At 45.8% G+C, this 17500-nt stretch overlaps 1 protein-coding gene across 1 annotated transcript in view; it reads right to left on the reverse strand.

Annotated features, from left to right (window-relative positions):
• Positions 1-17500, reverse strand: part of plxna3 (plexin A3) — a 116896-nt gene that overhangs the window by 40207 nt on the left and 59189 nt on the right. The window contains 5 exon segments of the mRNA XM_030055392.1: positions 1303-1417; positions 4249-4348; positions 5368-5524; positions 6010-6133; positions 11372-11472. Coding sequence (XP_029911252.1) covers positions 1303-1417; positions 4249-4348; positions 5368-5524; positions 6010-6133; positions 11372-11472 — 597 coding nt within the window.

A 17500-nucleotide genomic window follows, 5' to 3' on the forward strand; every position in this document is an offset into this window, starting at 1 on the left:
ACTGCAGTCACATACCAGCAGAGGAACAGTACTTCTACTTCTACTGCAGTCACATACCAGCAGAGGAACAGTACTTCTACTTCTACTGCAGTCACATACCAGCAGAGGAACAGTACTTCTACCTCAGCAGTAGTTTGTAGTACTCTGTCCAAAGCTGGAAATAAATCCACAGTATCCTGATAGTATCCATTCAGCTGTTACCGTGGTTACCTGATCTGAGTCACGTAACAAACTTTCAGCTGCACATTTTGTTACACAAGAATACTGTGTGTGTGTGTGTGTGTGTGTGTGTGTGTGTGTGTGTACAGTCTACCCTTCACTATTGACCTGCAGCCAGAAAGCTTTACTGCTGTTTACTGAAGCGAGTAATGACAGAGAGAGAGAGAGCGGGCGAGCGAGGCAGACTGTACAGGGTTTAACCTCTCCTCTCCTTCATCACTCCTCCTCTCTTTCTCACAATATCAACACAGAGGGAGAGAGAGAGAGAGAGAGAGAGAGAGAGAGAGAGAGGTGAGAGGTGGAGTTACACACATCAACAATAAAAAATTAAAAAAAGAAAAGAAAAATTAAATTAAATTAAATAAAAATAAATAAAAAGCAGAGAAAAAAATTAAAAAATTAAACAAAAAATATTTTTCAATATTTTTGAAATATTTAAAAAATATATTTTCTACACGTCAGCTGTCAATAAACAATCAAAGTCACAAACAATAAAAAAATTAAAAATAAAATAAAATAAAAGGTAAAACATTTCTGTGTATTTTCAAAAGGTTAACATGATTATTAAAACCCTCTCAGTTCTCTGCTTTCATCTGAATGGACATGGAAAGGAAAGAAAACGCATGAGCACACACACACACACATACACATACACACACACACACACACACACACGCACGCACATGCATGCACGCACACACACATACACACACACACACACACACACACGCTTGTCATCTGTGTCAAGAATCTGAGAATCTGCTAAAAAGGCAAAAATTTATCAGACTGAGTTCACACAGTCTTATCTGGCGCTGCACACACACACACACACACACACACACACACACACACACATACACTCACACACACACAAGCTCTTTCCGTGTCATGTTTACTACATCTGACCTCTGACCTATGATGTCAGAGTCGTGTGTGTGTGTGTGTGTGTGTGTGTGTGTGTGTGTGTGCGTGCGTGTGTGCATGCATGCGTGTGCGTGTGTGTGTGTGTGTGTGTGTGTGTGTGTGTGTGTGTGCGTGCGTGCGTGCATGCGTGTGCGTGTGTGTGTGTGTGTGTGTGTGTACCTCCATGCTGCTGACTCGGCCCTCCTGGAAGGAGCAGTCCTGCAGGTTGTTGGTGCAGACGTGTCGATATTTGCACCAGTGGCAGGGAAACACACTGCTCACACAGGAGGTGCAGCTGGGCGAGCGAGGAGAGAGAGAGACGTTATCACAGTCATCATCATTATTATTATTATTATTATTATTGTGAATAAATTTCCACTTTTAAAATCAACCAGTTGGCCAACGTACTGTAAAATAAAATACAACTGAACAACATCACATATTAATGCTATCAAACAGGCAAATGTAAATAAATGCATAAATAAATAAGTAAGTAAGTAAGTAAATAAATAAATAAAGTAACAGGTTATGAAAAAAGGAAAAAAAACTAAAAACAAAAACAAAAACACTAAAAGCCTTAACCCTTTAAGAACTGAGGCAGCTGGATTTGATTTCTTAAAAAAATACAGAGACGATAATAATAAAATAATAATAAGAAGAAGAAAGGTAAATGAACACATGAAAGAATAAATAAGTCAATAAAACTCCTAAATAAAACTACAGGAAAACTATATCTCTAATTATTAAAATGCTATATTTAGGGATTTAAACAGAATTGACTTGGATTTTTTTAGTGATTAGTGAATGCTTTATTTCGGTTATTTTCAAGTTGCAGAAATCAAATAGACATATAAACAGACAAAATCTTATACACATATTTTTAAACAATAAATAATATTTAATTTCCTTTCAGGATTTGATAACTGTCGCTGCCACTATGAAAAAATTAAAACGTCATACAATAACTGACAGTTTATGGAATAACATGATGTGATTTTACATTCATACAATCATCAAAATATTACACACCACAAGAAGAGGAGGAAAAGAAAAGAGGAGAGGAAGAGAGAATGACAGGAGGAGGGAAAGATGAGGAGACGAGCTAGGGAACAAGGGGGGAAGGAAGGAAGGCAGGGAGGAAGGAAGGAAGGGAGGAAGGGAGGAAGATAGATTTCATGTTGTGAACAATGGAAGAAAAGAGCAGAGGGAAGAAAGGAGACACCGGATAGCCAGCATGGTGTGTGTGTGTGTGTGTGTGTGTGTGTGTGTGTGTGTGTGTGTGTGTGTGTGTGTGTGTGTCCTCTGGCTATCCACACTGGCATGGCAAAGATTTTAAACACTCCCACAGGAGAGAGAGAGAGAGAGAGAGAGAGAGAGAGATGAAAAGAGAGATAGATATTTAGAGAGAGAGTTTCTGTGTTTCTGTTTCCAGGCTCTCAGCTGCTGTTGCCATGGCAACAGGCGAGCCCGCTGTACAGATTATGTTGCCCCTCAATCTGCCCCGGGGGGGGGAAGGGGGGGGGGGGGGGGGGGCAGGTGAAGAGGAGGTGCAGGAGGAGGAGAGGACGATGAGGAGAGGAGGAGAGGAGGTGAAGAGGAGGAAGAGTAGAGGAAGAGGAGGAGCAGACCTAAGAGCTGAGCACGGTGATGATGAAGAGGAGGAGTAGAGGAAGAGGAGGCGGAGGAGGAGGAGTAGAGGAGGGGAAGAGGAGGAGAGAAGGAGGCGGAGGAGGAGTAGAGGAGGGGAAGAGGAGGAGAGAAGGAGGCGGAGGAGTAGAAGAGGGGAAGAGGAGGAGACAATGAGGAGCAGAAGGAGGAGTAGAGGAGGGGAAGAGGAGGTGAGAAGGAAGAGAAAGAGGAGGAGTAGAGGAGGAGGAGTAGAGGAGGGGAAGAGGAGGAGGAGCAGTAGGAGGAGGAGGAGCAGACTTACGAGCTGAGCACGGTGCAGTTGTAGTAGATGAAGTTGGTGCTGATGAAGAGGAGGAGCAGAGGAGGGGAAGAGGAGGAGGGGAAGAGGAGGAGGAGTGGAGGAGGAGGAGCAGACTTACGAGCTGAGCACGGTGCAGTTGTAGTAGATGAAGTTGGTGCTGATGAAGAGGAGGAGCAGAGGAGGGGAAGAGGAGGAGAGAAGGAGGAGGAGGAGTAGAGGAGGAGGAGCAGACTTACGAGCTGAGCACGGTGCAGTTGTAGTAGATGAAGTTGGTGCTGATGAAGAGGAGGAGAGGAGGAGAAGTAGAAGAGGAGGAAGAGAAGGAGCAGGAGGAGGAGGAGCAGACTTACGAGCTGAGCACGGTGCAGTTGTAGTAGATGAAGTTGGTGCTGATGAAGAGGAGGAGTAGAGGAGGGGAAGAGGAGGAGAGAAGGAGGAGAGAAGGAGGAGAGAAGGAGGAGGAGAGGAGCAGGAGGAGGAGCAGCAGACTTACGAGCTGAGCACGGTGCAGTTGTAGTAGATGAAGTTGGTGCTGATGAAGAGGAGGAGCAGAGGAGGAGGAGGAGAGAAGGAGGAAGAGGAGGAGGAGGAGGAGAAGAGGAGCAGGAGGAGGAGCAGCAGACTTACGAGCTGAGCACGGTGCAGTTGTAGTAGATGAAGTTGGTGCTGATGAAGAGGAGGAGGAGAGAAGGAGGAGGAGAGGAGGAAGAGGAGGAGGAGGAGGAGAAGAGGAGCAGGAGGAGGAGCAGCAGACTTACGAGCTGAGCACGGTGCAGTTGTAGTAGATGAAGTTGGTGCTGATGAAGAGGAGGAGGAGTAGAGGAGGGGAAGAGGAGGAGAGAAGGAGGAGGAGGAGGAGGAGGAGCAGGAGCAGGAGGAGCAGCAGACTTACGAGCTGAGCACGGTGCAGTTGTAGTAGATGAAGTTGGTGCTGATGAAGAGGAGGAGTAGAGGAGGGGAAGAGGAGGAGGAGAGGAGAAGAGGAGCAGGAGGAGAAGAGGAGCAGGAGGAGAAGAGGAGCAGGAGGAGGAGCAGCAGACTTACGAGCTGAGCACGGTGCAGTTGTAGTAGATGAAGTTGGTGCTGATGAAGAGGAGGAGTAGAGGAGGGGAAGAGGAGGAGGAGAGGAGAAGAGGAGCAGGAGGAGAAGAGGAGCAGGAGGAGAAGAGGAGCAGGAGGAGGAGGAGCAGACTTACGAGCTGAGCACGGTGCAGTTGTAGTAGATGAAGTTGGTGCTGATGAAGAGGAGGCCGGTTTCTGTGGAGCGAAGACTGAGCTTCACCACCCGCTGCTCTGCTGAGAGACAGACACACCGTTCACCTGTCTGTCTGTTCACCTGTCTGTCTGACTGTCTGTTCACCTGTCTGTCTGTTCACCTGTCTGACTGTCTGTTCACCTGTCTGTCTGACTGTCTGTTCACCTGTCTGTCTGACTGTCTGTTCACCTGTCTGTCTGTCTGTCTGTTCACCTGTCTGTCTGTCTGTCTGTTCACCTGTCTGTCTGACTGTCTGTTCACCTGTCTGTCTGTCTGTTCACCTGTCTGTCTGACTGTCTGTACACCTGTCTGTCTGTTCACCTGTCTGTCTGACTGTCTGTTCACCTGTCTGTCTGTCTGTTCACCTGTCTGACTGACTGTCTGTTCACCTGTCTGTCTGACTGTCTGTTCACCTGTCTGTCTGTTCACCTGTCTGTCTGTCTGTTCACCTGTCTGACTGACTGTCTGTTCACCTGTCTGTCTGACTGTCTGTACACCTGTCTGTCTGTTCACCTGTCTGTCTGTTCACCTGTCTGTCTGACTGTGAAACACTGAAACACTGAATCTACACGTCGGCATCAGAAACACTATCAGCCAATCAGACGGTCAGATTTTGCTGTAAGGCATGTTTGATGCTGTCAGGTTGCTATGGTTACATGATAAAAGTGTTGGGGAGTAACTAGTTAGTTATGTCACTAAATTGCAAGATAAATAAGTTACAGAGACAAAAGAATGTAACTAAATGACATTTACTTCAAAATGTTGCTGATTACATCTGAATATATTCTTTTATTTTATTTTGAAGTCATCAAAAAGTAATCAGTGAGTTACATCACTGTGATGAGGTCATTCAAATAGTTACATTACTTATTACAACAGAGTAACTGGTAATCTGGAACCTGTTACTTTTCAACAGGAACCCTCCCAACTCTCAAGCTCTCAACCTGTTACGAGCTTTCAACCTGCACCTGAAGGCACCGTGACTGACCAATCAGAGCTGAGTGTGGTGTAGACAGTGTGTTACAGAGGCGCTGTGTGTGTGTGTGTGTGTGTGTCTTACCGGAGGTGTGTGTGTGTGTCGGCAGGTCTCGCAGCGAGGGCGACATGCACATCACCTGACCCTTGGGCAGAACCTCGCCGGGGGTCTCACTCAGGTCCTCAAACACACAGGACACGCCCCCCGACAGCGCCGGGACGTTCTGCACCCGCACCGTCAGCTGGGGAGAGAGAGGGGTGTGTGTGTGTGTGTGTGTGTGTGTGTGTGTGCAATTACAATCATTAGTTAAAGTACCACCAGCACTATCAGGTTGTTTCTTCATGGTGTAAGGATACAGTGTGGTGGGTTTCTGCAGACGCTACCTGCCGGATCTACTTTCCACTTTAAACAGAAAAATAACCAGAAAAGACACATTTAATGTCCTCTAAAAAATGGGAACCGGGACTTGTTGTTGTTTTTATTGTCTTAATCCTTTTTGTTTGTGTTGTTTCCTCCTGGCGTAAGGTTACTACGCCTGCAGACACTACCTGCCGGATCTACTTTCCAGTTGAAACAGGAAAATAACAAGAAAAGAGACGTTTAATTTCCTTTAAAAAATGGGAACCAGAACTTGTTGTTTTTTCTCTGCTGTTGATCCTGTGTGTCGCTGTTGGTTGTGTGTGTGTGTGTGTGTGTGTGTGTGTGTGTGTGTGTGTGTGTGTGTACCTGCGTGGCGGCGGACGTGACGGACATGTTGCTCGGGGTGACGGTGATGTCGACACACTGGTCCAGCCGGGTGTTGAAGTGCTGAGGCTCCTCCCACTTGTCGCAGGCTTCCTGTCTGGAGCACCTGCGGGGGTCAGAGGTCACGGCGCTCAGCCAGGCGGGAAGACGCTCAGACAGCTTAATCTGACCGCAGCTAATTTAATTTAATCTGACGCCGCGCTCCGTCAGTCCACATCACCTCTCAACACCCAGACATCTGAACTGCTCATGTCAACACTCGTTATTCAAATGAATCAAAAGATCATTTAGTGTCTGGAGTGTGAAAAATAAAGCTCAAGTCTGACAGGAAGTGATGTCGTCAAAAAAAATTATTAAAGATATGACCAAAAAAGAAGACAGGAGCATTACAAACTAACTCAAGGGTGTTGGTTCAAATCAAACTAAATAATCTGAGTTCACATTTAAACATTTCAACACAAGAAATCTGATCCAGCATCACTGAGCTGACACATCACTGTAATCTCTACCAATATCATTTAATATTATATTTAACAAAATAATATTTGTTTGTTTGTTTGTTTATTTATTTCCTTAGTAACTTTCATTAGAAAATTTTAGACAGTTTTTTTTTTTTTTTTTTTTTTTTTGCCAGTCATGTCCTGGTCTTATTTATTTATTTATTTATTGATTTATTACTGGGAATCAGAAATAATCCCTGAGGGAAAACTGGGTGAGCTGCAGTTGCTCAAAGAGAAGAGTTAAATTATAAAAAATAGAAAAAGAAATAAGACATATAAAAATAAAGAATATAAAAGACATATAAAATTCATTTTTCATATTTGTAAAAAAAAAAAGTTTGTGTATGATGTGTATGAAATTTAAATATGTGCATTTATCCTACAAAATACTACAACAATAAATACAGAAATAAGAAATTGTGCATATGTATAACTTCATTATTCATTGTATTTGACTGTAATTGTGTTGTAATTTATTGTGTTTGGCTTTGGCTCTGATAAAAGTTCACATAATTATGTTGGGGGCCGATGGTTTTGTCCCCTGGGGGCCAGAAAGGGACTCGCACCGCTCTCCTGTCTCTGTCAGTGTGACTGTGTTTTTGAAAGGGGGCGCTGTCCTGTTAACGGGCCCAGAGCCGCAGTGTGGACCCCTCCAGCCGATTCAGCCGGGACACATCGAGGACACGAGAGCGTCCTCTGAGGTCCGCCGGCCGACGAGGCGACAGCACGAGCCGACAGATCCACGCCGAGCGCCGACGAAAACCAGAAGAAAAGATGCAGCGATGCAAAGCAAACAAAAGGAAAAGGAGGCGGGGCCGGGCAGAACCTGAGAACAAACCGCCGCCGCCGCCGAGAAGCCAAACTCTGCAAGAGAGACGCAGCTCCAGCTAAACTCTGCCGCCTCGCTTTGTGCTGTGTTTGTGTGTCGTCTCTGCTAAATAAATAAAAAATCTCCAGCGTGATATGAATCAGTTTTATTATTATTATTTTCCTCGGCTCGGTTTGGTTGTTTGTGTCGGGCGGCGGCGGGTCACACCGCCATATGCTTTCTCCTCTCTGCAGCGCTCTAACAGACATATGTACAGAGTGTGTGTGTGTGTGTGTGTGTGTGTGTGTGCATCCAGACACCATTAATGATTTGTTTACTTCTAATTAAAAACAGATGGAGAGAGAGAGAGAGAGAGAGAGAGAGAGAGAGAGAGAGAGAGAGAGAGAGAGCAGCGAGGAAAGGGAACGACAGGAAGGAGAACTGCTCTGTTTCTTTTCTTTATGGTCTTCCTGTTGGATTTATTAACATTTACTGGATGAATGTTGATATTTGACTGCACCTTTCCAGTTATTGCTCTCAGTCGTCTGTGAGGCGTGTCTGACTGTTCCTGCTCTTTCTTGTCTGTGTGCGTTTCTTCACCGTTTCCCTGTCGGGGAATAATAAAGTGCGTCGTCATGTTTTTACACGATATTTACCTTTAACTGGAAATGTGATGAGATGAAAACTCAGGCTGGTTTTATTTTGCGGAATCACACGGCAGGAAAATGACCAAAAAACTACTACTTGTAACTTTTGACCTGATTTGTGCTGAAATGTCATGTCATGTAATTTACTGATGTATTTATTTTCTTGCTCAAAGTGCAGGTCGGGAACTTCTGTCTTCATAATTTTGACAAACCACATCGGCTCCTCCAGGCCGCTCCTGCCGCTAGAATCTCATCCTGGTGCGAATCAAACAGCCAATCACCTCCAGGAGGCGTGGCTACCTCAGTCCAATCACGTCCCCCTTACCCCTCCTTACCCCCCAACCCCCACCCCCACGCAGCGAGGGGACAAAACCACACGAGAGCAGAGGAAGCCGCCAGAGTTTGACAAAGGCATGAGGGGAGGGGTTAGAGGAGAACGTGAATGCCAAAAACCCAAAATAACCCAAAGTGTTAGTGGAGCTGCTCAGGGCCCCTGTGAGGTCCCAGGGCCCCAGTTTGGGCCCCCCGGTGTGGGTAACAGTTTGTGTGTTTGAAGGCGACAGCTTGACGAAAACACGTCTCCACGCTGGCTTCAGCAGACAGTCTCTTTACTGCGTCTGTTGTGTGTTTCTGTCAGTTGTTTTTATGGCTGGAACTGCATTTTACGGAGCTTTTTATGGCGTGTTTTATTGAAAATACTGTCTGCAAAACCAAATTTCCCTCATGGCTCAGTAAAGGTTTGGATAAAAAACAAAGAATCGATATAAACTGTGTACCACATTTCTAATCGCTTGTAAAACATAATGTGTGTGTGTGTGTGTGTGTGTGTGTGTGTGTGTGTGTGTGTGTGACTGTGTGTGTGAGTGTGTGTGTGTGAGGAATAAAAGCCTGCCGGTTCCTGACGGACGCTGACAGTCTGGCTTCATCTTGTTGTCACGGCAACATAATAAAAAGCTGTGGGAGCTTCACAGTCCCAGCAAACCGCAGGAATCCCAGGACCCGACCCGAAAGAGAGGCGAAGCACAACGAGGGAGGCCTTTTATTTTGAAAAGAAAGCTAATTGGTGAGAGTGTGAAGATGAACTTCCTGCGCCGGCCGGGACGCCCGACATCAAAGTGTCAGCATGGAGTTAACGGGAGCTAGGTGTGTGTGTGTGTGTGTGTGTGTGTGTGTGTGTGTATACCAGCCATTTATAGAAACGTTAATGATGCCTCTTGGGAGAGTGCAGGTTTTCAAACACACACACACACACACACACACACACACACAAACTTGATTTTTTTTTTTTTTTTTTTTGGTGTGTGTGTCTGTATGTGTATGTGTGTGTGTGAAAATTGGCTGAACTGACCACACACACACACCTGTCTGTCTGTCCATCAGTTTCTCTGTTGCCATGGACACAACGTATTCTCTATTTCCCATGGTGCCGAGTGGTTTTTTCCTCCTGGCTCAGAGAGTGTGTGTGGTGTGTGTGTGTTTGGTGTGTGTGTGTTTGGTGTGTGTGTGTGCGGGCCAGCCAGGAGCTAAAGAGCCCGGCAGGAGTGTAACACAGTCAGGGGGCGGGGCTTACGGTGTGTGTGTGCTGTGATGCGATCAGAGTTAAAGGTTAAAGAAGAAGAAACAGTTTCAGTTTCACGTTTCGTCGCTTTGAAATGAACCAAACTCAGTTCTGGACGTTATTAGAAACTCATTTAAGTACAAAACATGTTGAAGTGTGTCTTCTTTTTAAATAAACATCCGGCACAAATTTTTTGCTCATGTTGGGCCGAAAGGCTGTTATGACCAAATGGGCAGGAGATGAACCCCCTTCAATACGTTTGTGGAAGTCTTTGATAACAGACTGTATTTTGATTTAGTATTAACGGTCAGAAGGAGCTTTTTACAGCAAAGCTGATCAAAGTGTTAGAGCACCTGGAAACTCAGAGTGCAAACACCTGAAATGGTCGACCTAATAAGGAATTTTGAGATCACTGCTGTGGATGTATGATGGATTTGCGACATATCTTATATAATTTCTATATGCACTGTGCTGGACTGTTATCATTTTGAAAATGTTTAATAAAAAGAATGTTTAAAAAAAAAACCAAAACAAAACAAAACATCCTGCACAAAATGTGACCAATAAACTTAAAGTCCCCCTCCACTCGAAAATGTGTTTTTCTTCTGATTCTGTCTCGATTCTGCTGAGTGGATCTGTCCAACGTTCACGTCTGTTTAGTTCTGGTTCAGTTCTGGTCTCCGTTGTGGTTCAGTTCTATTTCATTCTGTGTAGTTCTGGTCTCAGTTCTGGTTCAGTTCTGGTTCCACGGTGAACTCAGACCCTGTGATGTTTGTGATTCTGCTGATCAGATTCTAATGAAACAACCTGATCTGATGTCATCGCTCTGCTCTGCTGTAACAGGCACCCTGACTGGCCTGAGGGGGCGCTGCAGTGCTGCTTTGGGCTCCCTGTTACATAAAACCTCACTGAACACACACACACACACACACACACAGAGCAGACTGCTCTATATGACACATCACAGACATTCTCTCTCTCTCTCTCTCTCTCTCTCTCTCTCCCCCTCTCTCTCTTTCCCTCTGTCCTGATTGGCTGGCTGACAGGCCTGAGGTCAGAGGTCAGGAGGAAACCCAACATCTGCTGCAGCTGACACCTGGTGACCCGGCCGACACATGAGCGAGTTGTATCTGCTCGGTCACCTGGGACTGATGACATCATATTTAACAGCCTGAACCTCCTGACCTGACCTCACCTGTCTCTCTCTCTCTGTCTGTCTCACTCTCTCTCTCCCTGTCTCTCCCATCCTTCTCTCTGTGTATTTCATGTGATCGTAAATATTATTGAAAATACTGATTTAATAATTGTATTAGTGATTAGCATTTCTGCAACACTGAGGACTAGTTACAATACATATTTTAATATCACAGTTATGGTATTTGATAATATTTTGGGAGAATTTAGCATTTTATAATATATGACCATATCAAGGTATTTCATGTAATGTTAATGCACATTTACATGATGTTTTGTGTAACAATATAGATGGATGTTATAATATATACTGTCATTGTGCAGGACATTAGAGTACAGTCCAGTGATTTAAAAAAAAAAATTAGAGTGTACTATGATATTTGATAATGAGCTTGTCATTATTAATAACATTCTTAAAATATTTGTCAATATCACGGTAACTGATTAGATTAAGGTTCAATGTTGCATTTTATAAAATATTCAGATAAGACAGATTTACACTGATATACATGTCATGAATGTACGTTAATGGATTTCCCTGTGATGGAAGCACCAGCCACAGTGTGTGTGTGTGTGTGTGTGTGTGTGTGTGTGTGTGTGTGTGTGTTACATGATGACAGTGTGTGAGTGGACTCACTTGTTGTAGAGGACACACCAGCCGCAGTGAGGGTCACCTGAGCCCAGACAGCTCCTGCAGCCGCTGTACTGCTCACAGCTCTCCACCGGCAACCTGCTCACCTGCAACACACAGCAACACAGCACACTGTAACCACGGCAACCGGCTCACCTGCTCACCTGCAACACACCACAAAATGCACCGTAACCATGGCAACCTACCCACCTGCCACACAACAACCCAGTACACCGTAACCAATGCAACCTGCTCACTTGCTACACACAACAACACAGCACACTGTAACCATGGCAACCTGCTCACCTGCAACACAGCACACTGTAACCATGGCAACCTGCTCACCTGCAACACAGCACACTGTAACCACGGCAACCTACCCACGTGCTACACAACAACCCAGTACACCGTAACCAAGGCAACCTGCTCACCTGCAACACACAACAACACAGTACACTGTAACTGTGGCAACCTGCTCACCTGCTACACAACATCACAGCACACTGTAACCACGGAAACCTGCTCACCTGCAACACACCACAAAATGCACCGTAACCATGGCAACCTACCCACCTGCCACACAACAGCCCAGTACACCGTAACCAATGCAACCTGCTCACTTGCTACACACAACAACACAGTACAGTGTAACCACGGCAACATGCTCACCTGCAACACACAACAACCCAGTACACTGTAACCAAGGCAACCTGCTCACCTGCAACACACAGCAACACAGCACACTGTAACCATGGCAACCTGCTCACCTGCAACACAGCACACTGTAACCATGGCAACCTGCTCACCTGCAACACAGCACACTGTAACCACAGCAACCTACCCATGTGCCACACAACAACCCAGTACACTGTAACCAAGGCAACCTGCTCACCTGCAACACACAACAACACAGTACAGTGTAACCACGGAAACCTGCTCACCTGCAACACACCGCAAAATGCACCGTAACCATGGCAACCTACCCACCAGCCACACAACAACCCAGTACACCGTAACCAATGCAACCTGCTCACTTGCTACACACAGCAACACAGTACAGTGTAACCACGGCAACCTGCTCACCTGCAACACAACAACAGCACATAACACGGTAACCACGGCAACCTTCTCACCTGCCACAAAACAACCCAGTACATCGTAACCAAGGCAACCTGCTCACCTGATATACAACAATGCAAAGCAATAGACTGTATCCACACACACACACACACACACACACACACACACACACACACACACTCAGTAAACACATGCACATGGACCAGTCGCTCTGGGCAGTGAAGTGATTACCACTGAATCACATCTATTTCAAATAATTTCTTTTTTTTCTGTGTGTGTGTGTGTGTGTGTGTGTGTGTGTGTGTCTGTGTGTGTGTGTGATTTGTTCACTCTGTGGTCTCCCAGCTTCTGACAGAAACACAGCCTGAGGCCTGCATGAGTCAAAGTGTCAGTGTGCGTGTGTGTGTGTGTGTGTGTGTGTGTGTGTGTGTGTGTGTGTGTGTGTGTGTGTGTGAGTGTGTGTGTGTGTGTGTGTGAGTCAGGGAGTGAGTCAGTGTGTGTGTGAGAGTGTATAAACAGCAGTATCTTCACCCAGAGTTCACAGCAGCAGAGAGACACTGTAAACACACCGACACACACCAGACAGCACTCTGCCCGCCTCGCCCTCTCTCTCTCTCTCTCTCTCTCTCTCTCTCGCCCTCTCTCTCTCTCTCTCTCTCTCGCCCTCTCTCTCTCTCTCTCGCCCTCTCTCTCTCTCTCTCTCTCTCTGTTATCATTTGCCTGTCTTTCTTTCTCATAACACCAATCAATTCATTTTGAAGTTGGAATCTGTCCTCTTAACTTTTTTTTTTTTTTACCTCATTAGTTCACACACACACACACACACACACACACACACACACACACACACATTTCCTCTCTCTCTGTTGTCACTCTCTGTCTCTCACCACTTACACATGAATGGATTCTTTGTCTATCTCTTTCAAACCTCTCTCTCTCTCTCTCTCACACACACACACACACACACACACACACACACACACACACACACACACACACACACACACACACACAGAGGGAGTCCTGTCTTTAACAATGAGAGTCCTCACTGCAACCTCTTCCTCCTCCTCCTTCTCCTCCTCCTCCTCTTCATTTTCATCCCCCTCCCCCTCTCACCCTGTCTGACCCCATTCCCCTCTCTCTCTCTCTCTCTCTCTCTCTCTGTCTCTCTCTCTCTCTCTCCCTCCCTCTCTCTTTCTCTTTGTGAGAGGAGAATATCAGCAGAGTCACTGTGAGCGTCTCTAACATTTCAGTTTCATCTGAGCGACATTTCATGTCAGTGCTGCCCTGTCTCACTGCCCAGGTGCTGTCCTGTCTCACTGTCCAGGTGCTGTCCTGTCTCACTGCCCAGGTGCTGCCCTGTCTCACTGCCCAGGTGCTGCCCTGTCTCACTGCTCAGGTGCTGCCCTGTCTCACTGCCCAGGTGCTGCCCTGTCTCACTGCCCAGGTGCTGTCCTGTCTCACTGCTCAGGTGCTGCCCTGTCTCACTGCCCAGGTGCTGTCCTGTCTCACTGCCCAGGTGCTGCCCTGTCTCACTGCTCAGGTGCTCCCCTGTCTCACTGCCCAGGTGCTGCCCTGTCTCACTGCCCAGCTGCTGCCCTGTCTCACTGCCCAGGTGCTGTCCTGTCTCACTGCCCAGGTGCTGCCCTGTCTCACTGCCCAGGTGCTGTCCTGTCTCACTGCCCAGGTGCTGCCCTGTCTCACTGCCCAGGTGCTGTCCTGTCTCACTGCCCAGGTGCTGTCCTGTCTCACTGCTCAGGCGCTCCCCTGTCTCACTGCCCAGGTGCTGCCCTGTCTCACTGCCCAAGCTGTCTGTCTGCTCATTGGAGGAAAAACAAACAACAAAGAAAAAGACAAGAATATGGAGGAGCTCCTCCCCTCGCCCTGTGTCCTGCGCTCTGATTGGCTGGAGCAGGTCGCCGCTCTCACTGCCGCTCACATCACTTAACACTCGATTCTATTAATTTCTGTTCTATTCTATTAGATTCTATTGGATTCTGTTGTGTTTGATGAGACCGAGAGCTCTGATTGGCTGCTGGAACTGAAATTCAACTGTCAGCTGGAAACAAGTGAGCTGTAAGACTGTGTGTGTGTGTGTGTGTGTGTGTGTGTACAGAATGATGAAGATGATGATGATGATGATGGTGAAGATAAAAATGAAGAAGAAGAAGAAGAAGAAGAAGCTGATGAAGATGACAAAATGATGATGATGATGATGATGAAAATGATGAAGATGATGAAGATGATGAGGATAAAGAGGAAGATGACAATGATGAAGACAAATGATGATGATGAAGACGATGATGATGAAGAAGATGAAGGTGAAAAAGATGATGAAGATGACAAAACTGATGATGATTTTGTTCTTTTGGGTAACTGACACTGATAACAGATGAGTGACACACACACACACACACACACACACACACACACACAGCTGTGCGGCTCTCACTGCATCTCCCCTCTGATTGGCTGTCAGTCATAACGAGAGCTCTGTCCAATCAGAATCCACGTCATCATTAATTAGCATCTTAACGATGTTGTTCCTCGTTAATGGGAGCCAATCACTTCCTGTTTCTGTCAAACTGTCTCCTGGGGAACATCACTTCTGCAGCTGTGTGTGTGTGTGTGTGTGTGTGTGTGTGTGTGTGTGTGTGTGTGTGTGTGTGTGTGTGTGTGGGTGTGTGTGTGTGTCGTCAGCTGCACAGGAACTAGAAGTTATTGAAAGCAACTCTCTTTCCTCTCAATGGGACAATAAGAGTTTAAACAGGGGACACACACACACACACACACACACACACACACACACACACACACACACACACACACAGTGTGCATTATAGTGGCAGCTGAGCAATTCATATTCAGAGCTTCCTGTCTGCAGATGTTAGAACAACAGCTTCAGCACACACACACACACACACACAAACACACACACACACACACACACACACACACACAATTTTCTTTGTAAATGACTGCAGTGTCTCCTAACTGATGTACTAATGCTGAGAGAGAGAGAGAGCGAGAGAGAGAGAGTGTGTGTGTGTGTGTGTGTGTGTGTGTGTGTGTGTGTGTGTGAACCTGTTAAAGTAGGACAGTGTTACTGCAGTGTTTACCTGGCAGAGAGGCTACATCTGCAGTACGACCAGCACTTCCTCCTGAGACCCGAGGGAAAAAAGTGCCTTCCAATTTAACTTTTTTTATGATTTCTTGTCTATTTAGAGTTAAAACAACAACTCACAATTTAGAATTTCACAACAATATTTTTAGTTTAGATTTTACAGTACGTCCACTGTAGTGGATTTTACTGTAAAAAACAGATCATTTTAAATTTAAATAAAAAAAAAAAACCAATCAAATAACCACTGATAATCAATTACAGACAATCAATGCCATGAAGAAAATACACTACTCACAAAAAGTTAGGGATATTCGGCTTTCGGGTGAAATTTCAGGATGAACCTAAAATGCATTCTAACCTTTCCAGGTGAACTTAATGTGACCTTCTGTAAACTTTTGAATGCACATGTCCAACTGTTCAATGTTTCAGTACTTTTTGCACAAGTTGCTGTTCTCTAACAAGGAGTTTAACGGCAAAATTCACATCAGGTGTTTGATGCTCCAGCTCATCGAGGTCGTATCATTAGGGAACGGCTGCTGGAGACTGGGGTACCTCAGATGGAGTGGCCTGCACTTTCTCAGACCTGAATCCCATAGAAAACCAATGGGATCAGCTGAGTGGCCGTGTAGAGGCTCGGAGCTCTGTACCCCAGAACCTCAATGTCCTGAGGGCCGCCCTTCAAGAATAGTGGGATGCCATGCCTCAGCAGACAATAAGTCGACTTGTGAACAGCAGGAGACGTCGCTGTCAAGCTGTAATTGATGCTCAAGGGCACATGACAAGTTATTGACACTGACATTTTTTGTTGTGGTATATCCACCACTGTTGTTGGCTTTTGTTTCAAGAAATTGTTTGAGATGAGGAAATCACCAGTGCATGCTTCTACTTAAATGCCCTACTTTCATGATATAATATCACTGTAGCGTGAACTTTTTACATTTTCCATAAATTTCACCCAAAAGCCAAATATCCCTAACTTTTGTGAGTAGTGTATATATTATTTTCATAAGTAAAAACCAGTCGCTAAACAATATTTGACTTCCTGTTTCTTTTTTCACGACATGTGCTTTTTTCTGCAGCTGCCATTTTGGCTCAATAGAAAGTGGGTGTTCCCCTCATCCCACCTCATCACATGAGGGGCCCTATCTTGCGCCAGACTCCCTAAACCCGCTATTTGCGGATTTAGGATTTGGGAAGAGGCGTTCCCCCGTAAAAGTTGCTATCTTGTGCACCTCCCGCTATCCGCAAAACACCTCCGCTACCCGCTATATTATGAATAGGCGTGTTTTGGGCGTTACGCCAGTTACACCAATCAGTGTGCCAGGTGCCATTGCCTTTAAGGGCAGGATGCGCTATCCTAAATCCTAAATCCTAAACCCGCGATGGAGAGAGGGAGGTAGATTTTCTCAGGGCTTCTACTGAGGCTAAAGCAAGTTGGCTTTATATATACATATGATATATTATATTATAGGCGAGTTCATTCGGGAGGTGGAGCCACATGTGTCCAAGTGGACGTGTCACAAGGTTGTACTGATTGAGTAAAATCCCCGGGCCACACCACACACAAGAGGCAGAGGTGGAACTATGTGTAAACTAATTTATTGACAAGGTAGATTGGGCAAATAAAATATTAAAAATAAAAATATAGCACAGCTGCTGGCTTATGATAAAACAATAAAACGTGCTGGCGTAAGTGTCCAATTAAAACAGTCTTTCCTCTAAACAGTCTATATGAGTAATATACTCAGTCCATTCCGGCGGCGTCCCGGTATCAGTCCGACCGTGTGCGTGGCGAGGCTCCGTCGGGGCGCGCATTGAAGCCGCCTGGGCGCACTCTCCTAACAGCCCAAACTTTAGGGATAGCGGATAGCGGGTGGTCCTGACCACCCGCTATCCGCTATCCCTAAAGTGTGTGCGCAAGATAGCAACTT

Source organism: Myripristis murdjan, chromosome 7 (genome assembly GCF_902150065.1).
Source record: "Myripristis murdjan chromosome 7, fMyrMur1.1, whole genome shotgun sequence".
NCBI classification, from domain to species: domain Eukaryota; kingdom Metazoa; phylum Chordata; class Actinopteri; order Holocentriformes; family Holocentridae; genus Myripristis; species Myripristis murdjan.